This window comes from Chionomys nivalis, chromosome 5 (assembly GCF_950005125.1).
Source record: "Chionomys nivalis chromosome 5, mChiNiv1.1, whole genome shotgun sequence".
NCBI lineage: Eukaryota > Metazoa > Chordata > Mammalia > Rodentia > Cricetidae > Chionomys > Chionomys nivalis.
This window is the reverse complement of record NC_080090.1, coordinates 62198682-62220629: the sequence shown is the minus strand read 5'-3', so window position 1 is coordinate 62220629 and position 21948 is coordinate 62198682. Positions and strand designations below refer to the sequence as shown.

The 21948-nt window shown below is 40.8% G+C and overlaps 1 protein-coding gene across 1 annotated transcript in view; it reads right to left on the bottom strand.

Annotated features, from left to right (window-relative positions):
* Pappa2 (pappalysin 2) overlaps positions 1–21948 on the bottom strand; it is a 230250-nt gene that overhangs the window by 54002 nt on the left and 154300 nt on the right. Inside the window, exons 14-16 of the mRNA XM_057770373.1 lie at positions 21191–21362; positions 17174–17351; positions 15819–16032 (exon numbers count right to left, since the gene is read on the bottom strand). Of these exons, the coding sequence (XP_057626356.1) occupies positions 15819–16032; positions 17174–17351; positions 21191–21362 (564 nt within the window). The remainder of the gene's footprint in view (positions 1–15818; positions 16033–17173; positions 17352–21190; positions 21363–21948) is intronic.

Here is a 21948-nt window from a genome sequence, read left to right as displayed (position 1 = left end):
CGACAACAATCCAGCGGTGTGTAGTCTGCCACGGCAGGGAAGGAGTAAGCAGAGGACCAAGGCTGTGCGTGGTGCATATATGGCCACAGATCAGGAGCAGAGAAAGGGGAATACTGGCTCTCTGCGGACTTTTCCCTTTTCCTCTTTTTATTCATCCTAGTCTCCATCCCGGGGCATGGTGCCGTATACATTTGAGGAGTGTCTTTCTTTCAAGCTTTTCCTCAGTTAAATTTCTCTGAAAATACTCAGAGATATATGCAAAGCTGTGCCTCATTAATGCTCTATGTGCTTCTTAATCCAACCAAATAGACCACACAAGTGAAGCATTACTGCAGCCATCTCCTGGGTTTCTGTTTGTTTGGTTTTCAGGTCCTGTACCTCTACATCAGATGATACCGGTAAGGCCCCACCTGCAGACCACTTCCAAAGCATTCACCAGGTTCCCCGTGGCCCAGTGGTGTGAGACGTTTTGATCTGCTGATCGCGCTTACATGTGGATTCACAGTTAATGGCCTGAGTCTTCAGCGTCATGGTATGGAGCTTGTGTGCCATGGGGCCCTTCTGGCCATTTTGTTACATTCCAAAGACACATGATTATATCAGAAAATAAGAATTCCTTGGATTAGTTCTAGCTCCATAAAACTTGGCTTCTTTCTAAGGCCTGTCTGAGGGGGCTGAGACTTAGAACATTCTTCCTAGTCTGCTTTATTCAGTTACTATTGTACACAAAATGATTGTTCTTTCTCCAGCTCCCCAGTCTATGTCAAAACTTTAATCCTCAGTGTGATTACACTAGGAAGGAGGGCATTGGAGGGATAATGAAGGCATAAGATGGCACCCTCATGATGGGACTAGTGCCCTTAGACAAAGGGGCATAAACGCTCCCCTGCCTTGTCTACACTCTTCCCTATGAGGACACAGCAGAAAGGAGAATATTTGCATATGGGGAAACCTGCTTTCAGAGAAGACTTCTACCAAATTCTGTCATCAAGAAGTGCGAGGCATGAATGCCGGTTAGCTGAGACACTCAGTCTATTGTACAGTTACTGCGACCCCCAAGACCACAGCACCTCTGTGACATGATCTGGATAATTGCTTCTGCGTGTCTCCTGACGTGGGGATATCACATACTGACCTCTCACTCTAATAGGATTACTCTTGGGGGGGGGGGGCGTTACTCTTAATGGTCCGCTTCCTTCAGGCAATGTGTGCAAACCAGGAGCCAAGAAACTCCTTGAAGTCATGGTAGGAAGGGATTCACGTTTCAAGGAATGATAGCTGTAAGCACTGAACCAAATCATGCAGACAGGTCCTTGTCAAGACAGGATCCAAGACTTCCTGGAAACCTCCTTCCACTTTTTTCTGCATAACATCTTCTGCTCACATCTATCTCCTCTCTGTAGTATCTTCATGTCGCTGGGTAAAGGAAGGTAAAGGCATTGTCTTTTATAGGAAACTAATACTAGTGACCAAGTAGGTGACTTTACTGATGTCCATAGAGTAAGAGAGTTACCAGCTAAAGACAGAGTAGATTCTGAAGTTTTCAAGCTCTAAGACAACACCCCAACCATTAGACAAATGGGTTTCCAATGAAATTTGTAGGAAAACTTATCACAATCAAGTAAGAGATCTTTTGAAAACCTAGATTACCTGACCATCTGAACTAAATTTCCTGGAACTGGCCAAGGACAATACCTTCCTTCTCTCCCTATTCTCCCTCTTGCTTCCACTCCCCCTCCCCTTTTTTTCTGCAGTGCTTTGGATCAAACACAGAGCCTTCTGTATGTCAAACATGAACTCTATCATTGAACTAGATCTCTCAGTCTGACTCTGTATTTTAAAATCCTGCCTATATTTTTTTAAAATGCAATGAGGCTGGCAAATGCCTACAATTTCTTCTCCTTCCCATGCTAGTAAAAGTAAGCCATAAATACAAGAAAAGGAGAGGAAGGACATTCACCTAAGAAGCCTGCAGCCCTCCCATCTGGTCTCGGCTGAGCACCCAGCTTTTTGGCAAGGGTTGTTAGCCGGGTAATCTTGTTCTCTATCCCTTACTTTGTAAATGACATCATGAGGAGCTGGGGTTAGACTAAGGTTTGTATTTATTTTCTTTCTAACTTCCCCAGACAAATCACCACAATTTCCAAGTTGAAAGGTGCCTTTTCCCAATTTCCAGAGCGTGTGGTACCCACCTACTGTCGAAACCCCAGCTGTACCTTTTCTCCTTCTTACACTCCTGCCAGAAATAAAGAGCCTGTAATCAAAACTTGGCTGCACGTTTGATTGATGTTGCTCGAGGCACACACGAGTCTACCCCCATTTTTCTACCACCACCGAAGGCTTTTTCAAAAGTCATATTTATGTTCCCTTGGAGAAAAGTGAGAGTATAGTTTCTGGGTCCAAGAGAATTAGCATATCTTTGCCAGTCCAGGGCATCTGTTGTCTACAGTGGGGAGTCCCTCAGAAATAATAACAACAGAAAGAGATATGGAAAAGTGAGGAACTAGTCCGTGCATGGTAAGGACTCTTATTCCTTAGTTCTTGGTTACCACATCTCTGCATGTATTCAGAATTCCTCCACACAACGAATGACATCACTATCTACTTTGTTGATCCAACTTGAAACACAGGAGACATCGTTGGTTGCACTCTCTCAATCTTCTATTTCCCCCAGCCCCATCTGGTCTCACACCGTCCATCAGCAAGCCCTGTGAGGTCCTTCATGCAGGTATTCCTGGAGCTTTTCCCAGTTCCTCAGCATCTCTGTAGACCCAAAGCCACTCTCTTGTATTTCAGCAACATGTTCCACTTTTCTGTACCCTTTCATACCCTGTCAGCAAGTACTAATTAGAGGAAATTTTTATAAACATGAATAAATTACGTTGTATCATTTCCTGTGCAAAGCATTTCATTTGTTTCTGGCCACAAAACAAAATATTTGAATTCATTAAAGTCCAAATGCTTCCTATTAGCCTGCAAGGTCCTGTATTACATGCCTGCATTCTCTTTGGTACCATGCACCCCACTAGTCATGTTTTTAAATGCACTCATCTACTCTGGGGTGAGAACTATAAGTACAGCATAAGATCATTGCTGCCACGGGGACTCAGATGCCACTCTTCCACCTTGTGGTGCTGTTCTTCTAATTGGATCCCTCTCTTCCTATCTTTGAACAGTTTTATCACCAAGAGAGCCTTCTGTCACTTTAAGAGCCAGCATCCTTGCTGTGTTCACAGAGTGCATGCTCTGTAATTATCTTGTTTATTTTCTATTTGTTTATTAATATACTTGCTTCTGTGATGTCTGTTTACTCCTATCTGGGCCTTATTTGCCATGATATCTTCAATACCCAGCATTATGTCTGGTTCATATTAGGTGTTAATAGGTTTTTGTTCAAGAGATGTGTGAATATTTACTTTATAGCTGAAATGCCATTAGCAATTCCATTAATTAACTTGGTATTATTACACTGATCAATGTATTGTGATGACCGAACACTAATGCCCATATTGCAATCTGAAAGGCCCTATGGTCCTGCAAAGGAGCAGATAAAGGAATTAATTTCTTACTTGTGTATTTGCCATTGACCTATGCTAAATAGGAAATGTAAGCGGAGAAGGCAATTACATTGTTTCTATTGCAGAACAATACCCAAAGTATTAATTGGTTCGATTTTGTTGCATGACACATGCTCAGTTTTCAAACTGAGTTACATAGACTAGATTCTTTCTTCAGAATACTCTAGGTCCTCACTACCCACAGAGTGGTACCTAGAACAGCAGTATTACAATCAGAATATGGAAGCTTGTTACTAATAAATACAAGGATATATCCCAGATTGACTCAATAAGAATCTAAATTTCTCCAAGCTATTCCTATGCATCTTAAAGTTAAAGAAGAGAAGATCAAGGGCACTTTGAGAGATACAGCAACCCCACCCCAAAGAATATTATAGCAATTCCAAACTCCACACCAGTTTTCATTTTAACAAACTGCAGGCCTGGCTTCTCAAGCCAATATCCTTAAAGCGGAGCAGGCTGACTTCAGTTGTGACCAATCCACAGCTGATCACAGTTGCTCTGTCCTGTGTAATATCAGACCTCCAGATGTCCTGTCCCAGAGAAGAAATAGAACCACTAGTATCGTTCACTTAGATGTATTGGCTTTGGCAAGTGTTTCTTCTCTGAGTAAAAAACAAACGAGAGTGTCTTTTATTAAGTACTCCCAGGTAAAGTGGAGCCTCTGTCAGCATAAAGATCCTAGTAAAGCCTAGACATGGGTGAACTGTTTATTCTGTGTCAAGGCCTAATGCTGCGCTTCTGTCTTTGCTAATAGCTTAGGTCCCCAGGCTGGTAGGTGCAGGAACACCCTCTCCATGAGCCAGAACATCTTCAAGCTTATGATAACTTCTCCATCCTTTCTCACTAGATCCCTCAGCATTTCTAATTTTTAAGTTCAATGGTACTTAATCTTTCTTTTCTGTTATGTTTCTGGCCCACTTTGCTACATCTGATGGAATTTTTCATGTAGAACATGCTTGGTTTATTTCCCCAAACTTGAGATGTCTCATGTTATTTAAATATAAATGCACACAATTATTACAGTTATTCAGATTCCTCATATCTGTTCCCATTTAAGAATGTCTGAAGAGGGGGCTGGAGAGATGGCTCAGTGGTTAAGAGCATTGCCTGCTCTTCCAAAGGTCCTGAGTTCAATTCCCAGCAACCACATGGTGGCTCACAACCATCTGTAAAGAGGTCTGGCACCCTCTTCTGGCCTTCAGACAAACACACAGACAGAATATTGTATAATATATATATATATATATATATATATATATATATATATATATATATATAAAGAATGTCTGAAGAACTAGAAATCACACTGAAAGGTAAGGATAATGAAACCTAAAACATGGAAACATTTAGTAGGAACCTCTCGTCTTTACCATTTTTGCATCATCTACCTGTATATTCAATGTTCATTTCCACATCATTGAGCATCATAATATATAACATTGGGTCCCACAGTTTGGTATGGTAATAATGCCAGAATACTAATTTACAGGAGCCCTGTCTTGCTCACTACTCTATTGCTGTAAAGAGACACCATGACCAAGGCAACTCTTACAAAAAGAATCATTTAATTGGGTGTTTGCTTGCAGTCTCAGAGGCTTAGTCCATTTTCGTCATCATAGGGAGCATGGTAGTATACAAGCATACAGACAGGCATTGGAGCAGTAACTGAGACCTTCACATTTTGATTCATAGGCAGAGAGAAAGAAAGAGAGAGAGAGACAGAGAGAGAGACTAGAACTTATGTGGGTTTTTGAAACCTCAAAGCTGCCCGCACCCAGTGACCCACTTCCTCCAACAAAGCCACACCTCCTAATCTTTCAAATTCCGTAAAAGAGTTCCACTCCCTGGTAAATAATCATTCAAATATATGAGCCCACAGGTGCCATTATTATTCAAACTAATAGCCCCAAGAGGAAGCTACCAGGAGACATGATGTATATAAAGAAAGAAATGTTTTGAGGTAGGTTTGCTTGATCCAGAAAGAGAAGGATAGGTAGACTAAAGGAACATGCATGAAAGATCCAAGAGGTATTGATGGAGAGAATCTACAACCACTAATTTGCCAAACCAGCATAATTCCTAGCAAAAATATATAAGCAGATAAGCATAGTCTTCACCCATCATCAAGGAACCTTCCTTTGCACCAAATAGAAAACCACAACTAAGCAAAATACAAAGTTGTAGAACCCACTATCTCATCACTAACCTTTAGGGAACATTGCAGAAGAGAGAAAGAAAATTGTAAGAGCCAGAGGAACTGGGAATTTACGGTGAGATTGGGTATTCTAGTGATATCAGGAGCTGCAGCCATAAACTCTCACCAGCATGACTGCTCCAATATAAATTGAACAACCAGAACATGCCAAATGAGACAGAGAGAAGTCCATGAGGCATGAGCCCTACATAGAGAACTGCAGGCAATGGAGGAAGGCTGGGAATGGGGAAGGTGGCCTTTCCCAGGGAAGAGCAAAGAGCTCATCTACTAGATGCCCAGTGGCAAATGGTCATCCCTGAAAACATATGTAGGTAGTATTATAGAGACTGATCAGATTCTACTCATGAGTGTGGTGTGTGTGTGTGCGTGTGTGTGTTGTGTATGTGGTGTATATGTGTGCAATAATAATTAGTGAAAAAATAAGCCATAAATTTGAAAAAGAATAGTGAGTATTCAGAGGGAGCAAAGGGAAGGAAAAAATATAATTAAATTATCTCAAAGTAAAAAAAAAAATCCCAGAGGTAGAAAGATGAATCGTAAGTGATCTTGGCTAGTTATAAGAGAAGCATGCCTCCCTCTTTCTTCTCTTTCTCTCTCCCTCTCCCTCCTTCCCTTCCCCCTCTCTTTCTCCATCTATCTGTCTATCCATCCATACATCCATACCTATATACATGTATACATACATAACTCAGATAATGGGGAAAGCCTGCTGTGAGTCCAAGAAGACTTTTTTTTTTCAGGAATGATAAAAAACTGTATATACTCATTTATTGCTAATTATTTTATCTTCAAAAGTTTTAGTACAAATCTTCTTCAGACTCCTCCTGGCATCTCTATAGGTCTGCCTCTGTCAGTCTGTCTGTTCAACTACAGACAGGGGTGACAGTAAATACTCATAATAAATAGGTACTTTCAAAACACGGCCACACCTTTTCCTGGGGCTTCACCTGATGAGCCACTTTCTGTCATTCTTGCTCCTTCAGAAAGTAAAGGGCTTTTGACAATCCCTTGTCTAGAAGCCATAGCAGCAATAAGATCTGAGTTACTAATGTGTAACATGAGCATCTGGGAAGCCATAGGTACCTGTGGATTGGAAGGTGGACAGGAACGCCTATGCATGCCACTTGCCTGTTCTATCATGCCTGGATATGGATGAGAGGAGAGAGCTAGTTAACACTCTCTGTGACAGATATTTTCCATGTAAGAAGCAAGAGTTGGAATTCATTGAGATAGAAGACAACTTCCTGAACAGAACAGCAATAGCACAGGCACAGAGGTCGACAATTGATAAAATTCATGAAACTGAAAAGCTTCTGTAAGGTAAAGGATATCAACAATAGTACAAAATGGCAGCCTACAGAATGGGAAAAGATTTTCACCAACTCCACATCTGACAGAGGGATAATATTGAAAATATGTAAAGAACTCCAAAAACTAGACACCAACAAACCAAATAATCCAATTTTAAAAATAGGGTATCAATTTAAACAGAGAATCTCACATGGCTGAGAAACTCTAAAGAAATGCTTCACATCCTTAGCCATCAGGGAAATGCAAATCAAAATGTCTTTGAGATTCCATCTTATGCCTGTCGGAATTACTAAGATCAAAAACATAAGTGATAGCTCATGCTGGTGAGGATGTAGAGGAAGGAGAACACTCCTCCATTGCTGGTGGGAGTGCAAAATTGTACAGCCACTTTGGAAATCAATATGGAAATTCTTCAGAAAATTGAAACTTGATGGGCCTCAAGACCTATACTACTCCTGGGCATATACCCAAAGGATGCTACATCCTACAAAAAGATATGAACCATGTTCATAGCAACTTTATTTATAATAGCCAGTGTAGCATGAATTCTAATTGAACCGAGTAGAATTCACTCTACAAGCCGGCAATTGGATACAACCTGTAAGTCCTTCAACCAAAGAATGAATAAAAAAAATGTGGTATATGTACATAATTCTCAGCTGTTAAATAAAAAGATATCATGAAATTTGAAGGCACATGGGTGGAGCTAGAAAAAAATCATCCTAATTGAGATATTGCAGTCCCAGAAAGACAAATATGGCATGTTCTCACCTATAAGTGGGTATTAGCAGTTAAATAAAGAATAATCATGCTACAATCCACAGACCCAGAGAGGCTAAATAACAATGAGAGCTCAAGGGGGGATTCATGGACCTCCCAGTGAAGGGTAAATAGAATTTATTTCACAGGTGGACTGGGGGCAGGTGGAACAAAAGCAGGAGGGATGGGGGTAGAGGGAGAGAGGACTGGAAGAGATTACTGGAATTAGTAATTAAAGGGGCATTTGGGGGACAATGTAAAAATCTAGTGCAATGGACACTCACTAGAAGCTATAAGGGTGACCCTAAAGTAGATTCCTGATATTGGGGGATATGGAGCCTGAACCTGCCATCTTCTGTAACCAGGCAAGGTTTCTAGTGCAGGAATTGGGACATCAACCCAGCCACACAACCTTTGACCTTTGTCCTGTCTGCAGGATGTTCTGGGTAAGGGTATGACAGAACTTGTGGGAGTGGCCAACCAATGACTGGGTCAACGTGAGCCCCATGCCATGAGAGGAAGACCATGCCTGACACTGTGTGGATGCCCAGGAACCAAACACTGGACAGCCCAGACCTAAGATTGAACCAAACATGACTGACAAAAAAGAGAAAGGTCAATGAAATGATTCTTAATGATATTCTGCTATACTCTAGCCCAATCATCTTCAAAGAGGCTTTATCCAACAACTGATGGGAACGGATGCAAAGACCCACATGCAAACATTAGGCAGAATCAAGGAAAAAAGGGAGGAATGACTATAGAAGCCAGAGGGGTCAAGGACATGATAAAAACATGGCCCACAGAATCAACTAAGTGGGGATTATAGAGGCTTACATGCTCTGAAGGGACAATCATTGATTCTATATGGGTCTGGGCTAGGTCTTCTGCTTACACATTATGGTTGTGTAGCTGAGTTTTCTTGTGGGACTCCTAACAGCGGGAGTGGTGTTGTCTCTGACTCTTTTGACTACTCTTGGAACCCTTTACCTCCTACTGGATTGCCTCACACAGCCTTGATAGGAGGGCGTGTGCTTCGTCTTATTGTAACTTGTTATGCCATATTCAATTGATATCCCTGGGATGCCTTCTCTTTTCTGAAAGAAAACAGAGGGGGAGTAGGTCTGGAGGAAAGGCGAAAGGGACTGGGAGGAGAGCAGGGAGGTGAAAATTATCAGGACGTAATATATGAGAGAAAATTCTTTTTAAAAAGGCAAGAGGTGGACAATTCAGTCACAGTGGCCTCCAGGATGCACTGAATGATCACTGTCACTAAGTGTGACAGAATGAGTCAAAACAGAGGCTATAGAAGCAGATAACTAGTGTCAAAACTGCAGCTTTGGTTCTTAATAAGCCTCTGACCTGAAATCAGTTACTTTGCCTCTCTTGTTCTCAGTTTTTCTGTTTGAAAAAAACGGAGATCACACGTTTCTCCCATTATTTTAAGAAACCACATAACACAATGAAGAGTATCTGCTAAGTGGCCCAAATGACTAGCAAGTGCTAATGACCTAAGTGTGTGTATATGTCCACAATCCACTCAGTATTCTAACCATACTTAATTCTTCATATTTTTGTCCCACCCAGAATCCCCTAGGGGACCATTCATGAATCAGTCTGGCCTGCCCTGACCCCAGTTGTTAGAGAACAAGGCAAGGTCACTACCAAAATGCTCACCCACCCGAAGTAAGAGTTAGTAGGGCCAGAAAAGCAATCAGGACAAGCCAAAGACAGATGAGAAACAACACTGGGGTATGAAGTTGCATGTCGCTGAAAGTCTCACTGCTTTATCTGTTAAAAGTAAGCACTGTTTATACTTAATTTTTGCAATTAATAGAAAAATTGGCAGTTGATACAGAACAGCAAACTTTACAGTAAGATGCCCCTTGCTTGGGACTAAGGTCACAGGGACATTTACAAGTCCAGCAAGTATTCTTGTAAGCAAAAGCCGAAGCATCAGCTGCCAGTCCTGTAAATCCTGAGGCAGGAGTTGGCCCATGCCCAGGTGTGTATTTGAGTGGCCAAGGCTTACAGCAGAGGTTCAGTCACTTTGAAGCCAAAAGAAGCTGTAATAAATTAGTTTAAGGCTCACATGATACTACAATGGCAAGAGAATTGAGGATTCTAAGGATAAACTTTGAATGTATTTACTATAAACACCAATTATAAAGCCAGACAAAGACTTAATGGAAAGAAAACAAATTTCTATGTCTTACAGATGCACGAGTGTACACAGAGATTACAGTGCTGTTCTTACTTGGAAAAGTAAAAACAGCTAGCACGTGCGCGCGCACACACACACACACACGCACATACAGAAAGAGAGAGAGAGTTATAACCTATTCTCTTGTATATGCAATGTTATGACATATTGTTTATACATCAGATATATTACTGTTTTGAAAGGTTGTAAATCTAGCATATTTAAGGAATTTTAATATTGTTTCTCTTCACATTGGCAGTTTATTGGTCAAGTTTTCCTATCGCATATCATGGTAGAATAAAATTTGTTGAAGCTCAAGCTATTGGCTCACAAAGATGTAGAAAGTCAAATATAACTCAGGGTAAGACCTCCATGCCATGCCATGGCCCCTCTTCCTCCAGGCCAGACTGATTTTATGCTACACTAATTTTGAAGTCTGACCAGCACTCTATTACTATTTAATTCCCACTTACTTTCTCCCATATGCAATTTTATTGTTTCATGCTTCACTTTCTTGTCATGAAGCCTGCAGAGAAGGTTCTGGTTAGGGGAGGGAAATGTATAGTTTTAGCTCAACAAACTTTATTTCAGTGTGTGTTTCTTATAAAGATAGGAAAATGCACCTTCCCTCCTAGTTACTGAAGAACTGTCTCTAGAAAGACAATTCCAATCTTTTTGGCCTCTAGGCTGTTTTGGGGGGATATAGAAACTATAGAAGGAAAAGAATGGTCACTGATTAAATACCAAACATCTAAAAAAACCTCCTTTTTAAAAAATAGTATTCTCATTTAACACCTCAGCAGGGCATCTTAATTATCAAGAATTACTGTCTTAGGGAAACCAGGATGTTGGTGGTCATAGTGATGACAGAGATGATGACAGGTGGTAGAAATAATGATGACAGTGGAGATGACAGTCATATGGTAGTCGTGATAGTGACAACAGAGGTGGTGGTGGTGGTGGTGGTGGTTATAATGGTGGCTGTAATGATGGTGGTAATAGTTGATCCAGTGGTGACCATGGTAACAGAGAAGCTGTGGGAGTAGTGATGATGAGTGCAAATAGCAGAAGGCATTGCTATGCCAGGAAAATATAACCAGAAACTGTGTCAGCTTTTTGTCTTTAATCATTTCATCTTTGCAATACTTTCCAATGTTCCTGTTGATTCTATCTTGTGATTTAGAATAGTGATAGTCTACTCTAACAATAGTAGGGTGGTACACTGTTCAAGTAAAAAAAAAACAAACTACTAAGCAAGCAGCGTTGCCATTCAAGATTAAGTCTCACCAGGCCCACGCCCTGTCATGAGGTAAAACTTGACTGCAGAAACATCTGTTAGTAGTTTTGACTCAATGATCTTCTTCAACACTCTTAGGGTTCTCGTAAGTCTACAAATCTAAAAAGAAAAATATTCTAGCATTCCATTTTCAAGTGACATCTACATCCAGTCCTTTGGGTTGTGAATGAGGAATGACCAACCAAACCCAGCTAACAATGATTTGATATGGGATTCCCCTCTGTATGCTGTAAATATGTTTTATTACATTGGTTAATAAAGAAGCTGTTTAAGCTTTGGCTGTTCATTCAGACTAAGTTCTTTGGGAATTACTGTAAGATTACCCAAAGTATTTTATACTAAATTCATGTAATACAGTACTTGTGTTTATAATAAACCTTGAATTTTTGGTATTAACAAACTATACATTACTTTTCTTGATGGTAGTATACCAAGGTCTTAGCTCATCATATTTGCTCTACTGACAGGAAACAGAATGTAAACTTTTAGCACTAGAAATAATTTAGAAGTTTATTTTACAAACATGAAAAAAGAGACCAGAAAAAAATGAAGGTCTTTGCTCATGATTAAAAATAATTTAGAAGTTTATTTTACAAACATGAAAAAAGAGACCAGAAAAAAATGAAGGTCTTTGCTCGTGATTAAAAATATTATCGGGTTCGAGGCCAGCCTGGTCTACAAAGGGAGTTCCAGGACAGGCTCCAAAGCTACAGAGAAACCCTGTCTCAAAAAAAAAAAAAAATTATCGGGCCAGAGCATAGTGTTAAAATGGCTTTAATCTCAATCTGGCCATTTATTGGCCAAATGACCACATAACTTTCAGTCTGTTTTGCTTTTGTAATGGGAGATAATAATATACAACATCCACATATAATAGATAATATGTAATATATCTAATGCACATATATATCAATTTATATACTATGTTAACACAAGACATTGTACTAGCATTTCATAATAAATCTATTATTGTCATGAGAAATATATGGAGTGAAGTAGCCAAAATTCTTAGTTCTCATAGCACATAGCAAGGAATCATTATCACCTCCATGGTTCTTATCCAAATAACAGAAGAGTTCCCTGAACTTAACTGTTTCATTTGCTGCTATACCAAGTGGTTGGTCTTTCTTTGTATATAGAGAAGGCTCAAATACATACCTAGCTTCTACCTCCCCTCAGGTTCTTCCCACAGGTCAGACTGGACAATGCACCATTGAAGGTGTTCACTACCACCCAACATAAGCAATCACAATGTGAAGTCTACAGTCTCTATCTTCAGTTGTGTTTGTAGAACATGTGTGTGTGTGTGTATGTGTGTGTGTGAGCACTTTGGAAAAGTTGAAATCATGAGAAATACCCACATAGGCTGGCGATTTACTACTACTTTGAGAAGATCTGACTTCTACACTACCTTATGGACATATGTTGATGAATGATGGATAAGAGAGACTGCCAAGCAAAGTTAGAAGGCCAGAATGATCTAAAATTAAGTTAATTAGGACCTCTAATGAGGTTAACCTAATCTCCACACAGAAGGATAGCGTGTAATGAGAAAAAAGCGCCCGTGGGAGTAAAAGAGAATGGAGACTATAATATGGTCTTTGGTTAAAATATAATGCAGACACATTTATTTTAGCTTTCCTGGAAGTCACGTTAATGAAACAGCAGAGAAGTGATTAATGGTGGTATGAAGGTGGAAGAAATGGCTAGACAAAGATGAAAAGAGTATAAAATCGTGTGGATTATCCACTGCAAAATGGTGATAAGTCCTAAGACTTTGTAATCATTACTTATTTATGGGATTACAATTCTATTTATATTTTCTTTATTATCTTTAAAAATATGTAATATAAGAATTAAATGCAAAAGTCCACCATGTAAAAGGAAAATGCATTTTTTTAAAGATATGGGTTGTTCATCTACTTATTTATTGCCAAAATTCCACCGTGCATATTGTTCTAACAAGGGCAATGTTTCTCGTAGGTCAGTGCACAATGAATACCAAATGAAATCAAGGAAATTTTCAAAACTTTAGTGCCTAGATCACACACCCAGAAATTCTGGTATATAGATGTGCCTTGATTTACGGGGAAGCAAATTGTTAATAACTTGCTGTTAATTGACTAATGAGACAGCACAAGACACCACAGAGTCCTATGTGCTGTGTAGGCTTCAGGGTCCACCAGCATCACAGGGCAGAGAGATGTGCAGATTCCAAATGATTTATTGTAGACTGTCCTTTGTGCTTTTAGGTCATTGAAGAACCAGGCAGAGGGAAGAAACTGGGGAAGGAAACTGAGAAGAGATAGAAAGAAAGAAGAAAAATTGGGGCAAGAGGTCAATGGAGCTGAAAAAGAAGGGTTTCAGGAAACAGTGTGTGGCTATTGTGTCCTAACATGAAACCTGCTTAATCTTTAGAAGTGTTTAATATTTTTTTGTTTGTTGCTTTTGTTTTTATTTTGGCCTTTTGTCTTATTTTCTTTGCTTTTTGTAGAACTAATGTAATGTTCAGGATGCCTTTGAACTTGCTATTTAGCTAAGGATGGCTTTGAACTCCTGATCATCTGGCCTTCACCTCATAAGTACTGGAGATTTCAGGAAAGTGCTACTATTCATGGCTTTTGATTCTGTCTTTGAGGTGTCACTGCCCAGGTATGGTTTCTGGGTCTTTATTATTAAATAACAAGGCACAGAGCAGAATGGAGTGAAATTACAGCAGAGGGAAGTCCAGAAGCCGGAGTCAGCCCTTGGCTGTGTTTCTTTTGTAAGATTATATCTCACACAATCAAGAAGGGAATACATTCAGCTGAAATTTATATAGTTGTTTCTTTCTTTAAAAAAAAATAATAACAGACCAGCACTTGGGAGACTGAGGTGGAAGGATTGCTCTGAGTTTAAAGTAAGCCTGGGCTATAGAGTATGGCCTTGTCTCAAAAGTCCAAAGCAAAATAAATAAATAAGAAATATGAAGCAACACCTAGCATAGTGTATGCACTGAGCTTCATAACATATAGAAAGTTTTCAGTACATTGTCCAAACAAGGCCATAGAAATGATGTGTCCCCTTCCCATTGTGAATACAAAACTGAAGATGTGTGGATATACTAGATTGCTCACTACCATGCAAACCTGAGTCCTCCAGCAGCTGTGCCCAATTGCCCCTGCCCCACCCCGACACTACTTCATACAACTACGTAAAATCACCCTGTGTGTATTTTCTTGGAGTTGTGTTTCCTGCCTGCTTTTCTCAGTTCCTTCTCTTCTAAAGTTTACGTCCTCAGAAGAATTTTAGGGCCCCATCTGTCCAGCTTTGGGCTTCTTCCACACAAGTAAAAACAAGGCGGACATAGTTCACTGGGTAAACATAAGTGGCAGGCGACAGTGATTTATGCTCACCTTGCAAACTTCTGATTACCAATTCGTCGCCTGCTATATAAACAGGTGTAAACTAAGATTTAATCAGTTTACACAGCATGGTAAATAATTTAATCTCTCCTTAGCAGGGTGCTTGCAAACATAAATGTTCAAGACCAAACTGATGGTGACGTTCTGGTCTAAGTGTCCACTTTCTCAGCCAGAAAAACTGCGCCCACAGATGCGTCTCAAGTACCCCTGCCCAGGGATAGGAATGTGGGAGGCAGAAAATCCAGAATCCCCCATGGAAACCTCATTTTCCCGACATAAAGCTTAGCTAGGAGCTCAGAGAAATGGCTGTCATCTCTCTTCACTTAACTCTCCCATCCTCAAATGTTCTGTTCTTTCTTCTCCACTGCGCACGTCAGCCATCTCTCCACTCTTTAGTCATTTCTGAGCACATTGTCCTGCCACTTCCCTGCCACCCTCATACAAAGCTCACGGAAGAAGAAGCAGAACGATGGAAATAGCAATGGAGATAGCTAAAGGCGTCGCATTCTGTTAAAAAAAAAAACTTACTAAGTCTTGTTTAATGCATACTTGTTCAAGAAGCCCCTTCATCAATTCTGTAGGTGGTTGTTTATTAACCCATTTTCCAGTTCAGATAATTGAGGCAGAGAAAGAAACTACATATGTAATAAACACCCCGGGCCTCAGCGAAGTGCATCTCCATGGGCCTCAGTTTTGAGTTATTCTGATAAAATTGTGCAGGCATTGAGCTGGGCTCAGACAGCCTAAATAATATTCAGGAGGCTCATCATTTTAACTCTAAGGAAAATGACAAACCAGTTTCCCCCATAAAAGCACCTACATGAGCCTATGGAATCTCTCATGTGAGACAGTGCCTTTATAGGAAACACCTGGACCCCGGTCTGCCTTGATGGAAGAGTGTGTCTGTGTAGGTATAGAGAAATTACACAGAAGAAACAAACACAATAAACAGTGGGTATCCCAGAAAGAAAGGATCTGCAATTTGCTATGAGGGAAGAGAGCACGGCGCAAGGCAAGGAAACCATGAGATCAAATCCATAACACTTACTTCCTTCCTTGGCTCTCTGTGCTCTCCATCACATAGTAGCCCGGCTTGCACTCATATCTGCAGATGGTGCCCACATCATGGCTGCCCTCTAGGCAACGCGGCAGAAGCAAATTGGCATTTGGAATAACTGGAGGAGCATCACATTCCAACTTGCAGTAGACTTCAGGGAGAGACCAGAGTCCATCTTCCAGACAGGTCAGCCACGGGCTCAGTCCTGACTCCAGGAAAGAGAATCACGTGATGCTCAGAACAGAGAGCACATGGACAAAGAACAAAAACCTAGGTAACGAACAGATGCACTGACTCTCAAGTGCCATTATTCCTTATTGGGCAGCGTCTCTAAAATCTCCCATCAAATGCTAACCGTGTCTGTTCTTACTTTACAGCTTAGTGAGGTCTCACATACCATAGCACCACATAAAGATACCCTAGTCTCAATGGAAGAAGAGCTGTCCATCAAATCATTGCCTCTCTTCCTATTTACAAGTAGCAAATATACAGCAATAATAGCAATATGAGTGGTATTAAAACAGTGACAGTTGGCACTTTAATGGTGATTAAATACCAGGCACTATTCTAAGAGTTCTGCTTGTGTGAATTCATGTAAATTCCAAACAACAAACAAATAGATTTTGGCTATCCCCTACCAGGGAGATAAGGAAATGCTGTCTATCCAAAAGCAGCCTGGATTTGAGAGAGGGGGTCCAGATACAGAGTTCTGAGCTTGAATACCCTACCACGTGACTCTCTACAATCTGGTTTCTCCCACGGTAAACTAGCCTGCCAATCTACTAAACCGCATCTGTGAGTTTAAGACTGAGGGGTCCACCTAGGTGACGAGTCACTGTGTGGCATACTGAAGGCTGAGAGGTCTAGAAAAAGAGCATGTGGTTGTCATTTAGAGCCTGGTCCAGCACCTCTTCATCTCAAGTAATCACAGCCACAACCCGAGATACATTGTGTTACTGTGTTCTCCTAATTTACAAGATAAAAGAAAGCATATCTACTACAGGATGTCTATGGGTATTAAAACTTAATAACGTGTACCTCTGTTGTTAATGTTATCAGGACAATTATGCGTATTGGTTTATTCTGAGAATGCACATAAAAACAAGAAACAAAGACTAAGTTTCATTCATTATTAATGACACCCAAATCCAGGACATCTCTACACAGTTCAGGAACAATAACAACAACAACAACAATCGTGGTATCTGAGGGAACTTTGTGTTATCTGAAGAGGATGTCAGAGAATTTCGAAGCAGACATGAGTGAAAGAACAGTACAAAAGTCCCCCTACAGAGTGAGGGAATGAAAGGGGTTCACATTCAGTTCCCTTGTTGGCCCAACGATACCTTGGAGTTTGGCTGGTGGGACGCACGAGATGGAACAGCGTTTCAGGAAGTCAGTACCCTCCGAGCAGGAGAAGTTTGCATAGTTCACCAAGGATGCTTCAGGGACACCACAGTCAACGCGCATGCAGTTCACATCCTTGTCCCAGTAGCCCGAGGAACAAGTGAGGAGAATCTCTCTCTAGAAACAGAATTTCCTTCTGTCAACGTCACATAGAATGACTATCAATCAGATTTGCTTCCTAGCTTTGGAATAGTCCCACTGGTCATTTGTGTGACCATTCTGCTTTTGTCCTTTCCTGTGGCTCACTGCTTGGGGCGGGGGGGAGGGATGCTGATGGGGAGAGCCTGTTTGTACCAGGAAGTCACTGGGGCACTGCTCTTCCAAGCCATGTCTTTGGGCTGCCTTTTCCTCACTCTGACCTATCTATTTTCAGTCTCTATCCAACCTGCCCTAGAACTAGGACCTCAAGCCTCCTACTGGTGCTTGAATGCTTGCCCTAGGACCTGGGGACAAACTGGAGAGGATAAGAGAAAAGAAAGTCCTAGGAGCTTATTCTCCCTGTCCCCCCGAAGGGTTGGCTTGGCTGCAGACTGACTCATCCAGTGGATGTCTTCTCTACCTTGTTCTGGTCTTTGATCCTGTGAGATCTGCCGTTCCACAGACCCAACTTTTCAGGCTTATGGGTGAGAGCAGAGCCCCTTCGCTCTGGGCTATTACACATGGCACAGCATATGCTTCTTTCCTGCCTACAGCTTTTAAAGACATCTATTTATAAACTTCTCTTATATTACCTACTTTGGAGCAAGGTGCCATGAATCCAACACTAGAGTGAACTACAGAGTAAGATCTTCTCTCAAAAACTCAAAGTAAAATATTACGAAATAAAGGGTAACATCTTGCATAGTATATGCACTGACTTTCATAACTGATAAAAATTCTTTTAGTACATTGCTTAACTTTCTTTTTTTTCTATTTACTTTTTTTAATTTATTTTTTTAAAAAGAAAACAAACTATCTTTTTTCATTATACATACCAATCCAAATTCTCACTCCCTCTCCTCCCATTCACTCCACATACCCTCCCATTCTACCCCTATCCACTTCTCAGAGAGGATAAGGCACATTGCTTTGGGGAAGGTATAAGGCTATCCCTACTATATCTAGGCTGAGCAAGGTAACCATTCAAAGAGAATAGGTTCCCAAAAATCTAGTACATGCAGTAGGGATAAATCTTAGTGCCACTGCCAGTGACCCCTCAGTCTGCCTCAGCCATGCAACTGTCAACCACATTCAGAGGGACTATTTTGGTCCTATGCTTGTTTGTTTACAGTCCGGCTGGAGTTGGTGAGCTCCCGTTAGCTCAGGTAGACTGTTTTAGTGGGTATCCCCATCATGGTCTTGACCTCTTTGCTCATATTCTCATTACTCCCACTGTGCTCTGGTGCTGGTTTCGGCCTCTGTTTCCATCATTTATTGGATGATGGTCCTATGGTGATATTTTAGATATTCATCACTCATTGCTTAACTTTCATACTCAAAATAATCCTTTCCATTTTGGATACAAACAGTAAAACACATGGATATTGATTAGATTTGCTCATTACCGTGCAAAGAAGTTAGATAGCAACTGTTTCCTACTGGCACCCTTACTAATAAACATACTGATTGATACTAAAAATATCCACCTGTGTCAAGAATAGTGCACAGTACCCAAGAGAGTTAATACACAAAGGTGCTTCTATCCAACCTGTGGTAAGTGGAAGTAAGTCTAGCCATGTTTCCAAACTTGCCATTTCAGTGGGCAGGCCTAGAGTGCATTCATTGCCTTTATATAAATGAGAAAATATGCATGGAGTACCCAGAAGGGCCTGGTCCTGCACCAACAAGATGCTTGTACCCAAGGAGCCAGCAAGAGGGACGGCCACCCTCAGGCAAAAAAAAAAAAAAAAAAATTCCAACCAACCAAACAAACCAAAACAACAACAACAACAAAAAAACCCTTGACATGAGTACTGGACTTGAAAGAGTATCGGGACTTTTGAACCGCTTAGGGGAGATGGGAGAAGGCATCCAGCCAGGTATGAGATGAACAGGCACTTAGTGACTGTGGAACTCGTGGCTTATTTGGAAAAAACAAGGATCTGGCCATGGGAATAAAGATCAAAGACAGCAGAAGCGTTTCTATGATGAAACTGCAGTCATCCCATCAGGTGACCACACTGGCACACAAGCCAAAGGTCCAATGACGGCTGAAGGCACCTATCACCCCTGACACTACATCTCAGCTTAGTGCTTTTCTCTGCTTCCCAGTGCGCTCCTGTTGCCAGCCAGAAGGATCCAAGTCAAAGCCAGACACATTTTTTCTATTTAGCTTCAGTTCTCATGTCAACAGAAAGCAAATATCCCCACTGTCTTGTGATCATGAGCCTGGATTGTACAATTTCCTGCATGGGGCCAGAGTCGGGTGACAGTGACTGGTCAGCTGCAGAGCGCCATTGCTAACTCCACCATGTGTTTGGAAAATACGATCTCCCATCCTCCTTCTAACCAGGTTCTTCTCACACTTAGCACAGTTGGGAGGTCTGGTTCAAACTGCAGCAAACCACAAATCATTTAAAGACTGTCTCTAAACTCCATGTGTAATGCCTGGCTTTTCTCTTGGCTTTTTGAGTATTGCCTATTTTGTTTTAAATTTGTCCAACTTTAGTGCGTGACAAACACAGCCTTTCTTCTCTGCTCTTCTTGACCTACCACATACATGTATTTAGTTCCTAACTTGTTGAGTTGTTTCTGTGTGTTTTCCGCATGAAGTATCTTTGCCTGAGTTAAAAACAGGTGACAGGAGATCTTTCTAAACAAGGAATTTGATGCCTCAAGCTTCATTAAAACTGTCTCTGTATAGGTGATTTCATGAGACTTTCTCAAATTCATAATTGTGTCTTTAAATTCTGACCATGTCGAAGAAAGTGAAACTCTTCCATGGGTTCACAAACTGTTAAGGAATCAATTGGCAGAAAACTGAAATATTACCATTTTGCAAACAATTAATGCCTGACTAGCAATGGTGTGCCTATTCTTTTCCACTATCATGCATATTTCTGTCTCTCCCTTCAAGCATAATTGCAGTTTACCTTGTATATACTTCCACTATCTCATAATGTCATCCTGTTTCCCAATGGTTCGTTTATACTTAAAACTCCCCTGTTGAGTGCGGCAAACTTTCTCAAGGGGAGATGTGAAACTAATACAAGAAGTTTAGCTATGAGAGCACCCAACACCTATCATTCCACCTGAAGCTTAAAAGAATGTTCATCATCCATTGTAATAACTCAAGTTCAATACTTTTGTTTGGAATAGCTGCAAATGCAGAAGCAAATTTAAAGGGATTATTTTATTTTGGTTGTTCTAACTGTTGTACATCTAAAATATCATGAAGGCAAAAATTTTGCCTAGGTCTGTATCTTGAACCATGATCTTCATTAACACATTCTACTCTCTCCAGGCGACCCAAAATCCTGGAAATTGTGCAGTTGAAATGTGGGGAGGGGTATATAAAAACTCAGAACCATGATGCAATCCTGTCTTGGTTGCAGATTTAATGGTTTGGGGTGCAATTTTGTTATATTCCTCCCACAATCCTGAAAGGGAATCGGGAAAGCAGGAGGCTGACATTGAACCTCAGACAAGTTGACGGCAATCTGTTTTGCTATGAATTATGAGCAAGTCTACTTTGAGACATTGTCATCTGTGAAGAAGACAAATTGAGGGAACACTGAATAAGCACTCAAATCTACTGTCCACACAGTGAATATATTAACACCTTAAGGAATCAGTTTCATATGTTTGGACAGCTTAAATTTGGTATTTCCATGTTTCCCTTTGCTTTCATCGAGATCACAGTTTTTGTTCTTGAGGATTTAAGAATTCCCACCCTTCCCAGTCTAATGAGAAAGAAGAGGTTAGAGAGCTTCCCGCCCTAGGAATTCTTTCCTTCTGATTCTCAGCTTTCAACTTACCTGCATGTTCCTGAGGTACTGCCCACTGCTGGTCTGAAGTACATACCCCCTTTGACAAGTGATGGCACACTTCATGTGACCTGGGCCACTGGAGGTACAATTTACCATGTCTGCATGGTCAAGTTGCAATGGTGTACATCTTCCCTGTTCTCCACATGATCGTTGGGCACAGCTGGAGACAATAGAAATGGAAACATCTTAGGGTAAACCTAAATGACAACAATATACATATCTGAACAATACACCTACACAGCAGGATGATTTTCTTCATAGTCCAAGTGTGACTCATCACTTTCTTCCATCTGCCTATGAACTATGAAGCATGATAAACTTAAAACAGGACAGCTAACTTTCTGTGGCCCTTCTAGGGGAGACAGTGATGATGGGGTGAGGTAGACAATGGGTTCCCAAGGTTCTAGATACTCTCAGAAACTAATTGATCGGGGAATGATGCTCAAAACATTAAATAGCAACATTTCTAGGTCCCAAGCAATCAGAATAGACCCAGAACAAATCTCAAAAATTGATCTTGGAGACCCCTGGTTTCATCAGGCATTGGTCCTTTAGATAACTAATCACAAGAAAGTCCCAGAGTCACTGTGTGAAGAGGTTGAGTATCTGAGATCACAGACTGGTTGACATGAAATATTTTGACTATGGGTACATACCACTGAAGAGTGGCACAGGCTAAGGAAACCTACCAGTATGAATTGAATCCCCATCACATGTCAGACACTCTCCTTAGCAGAGAATTGCTT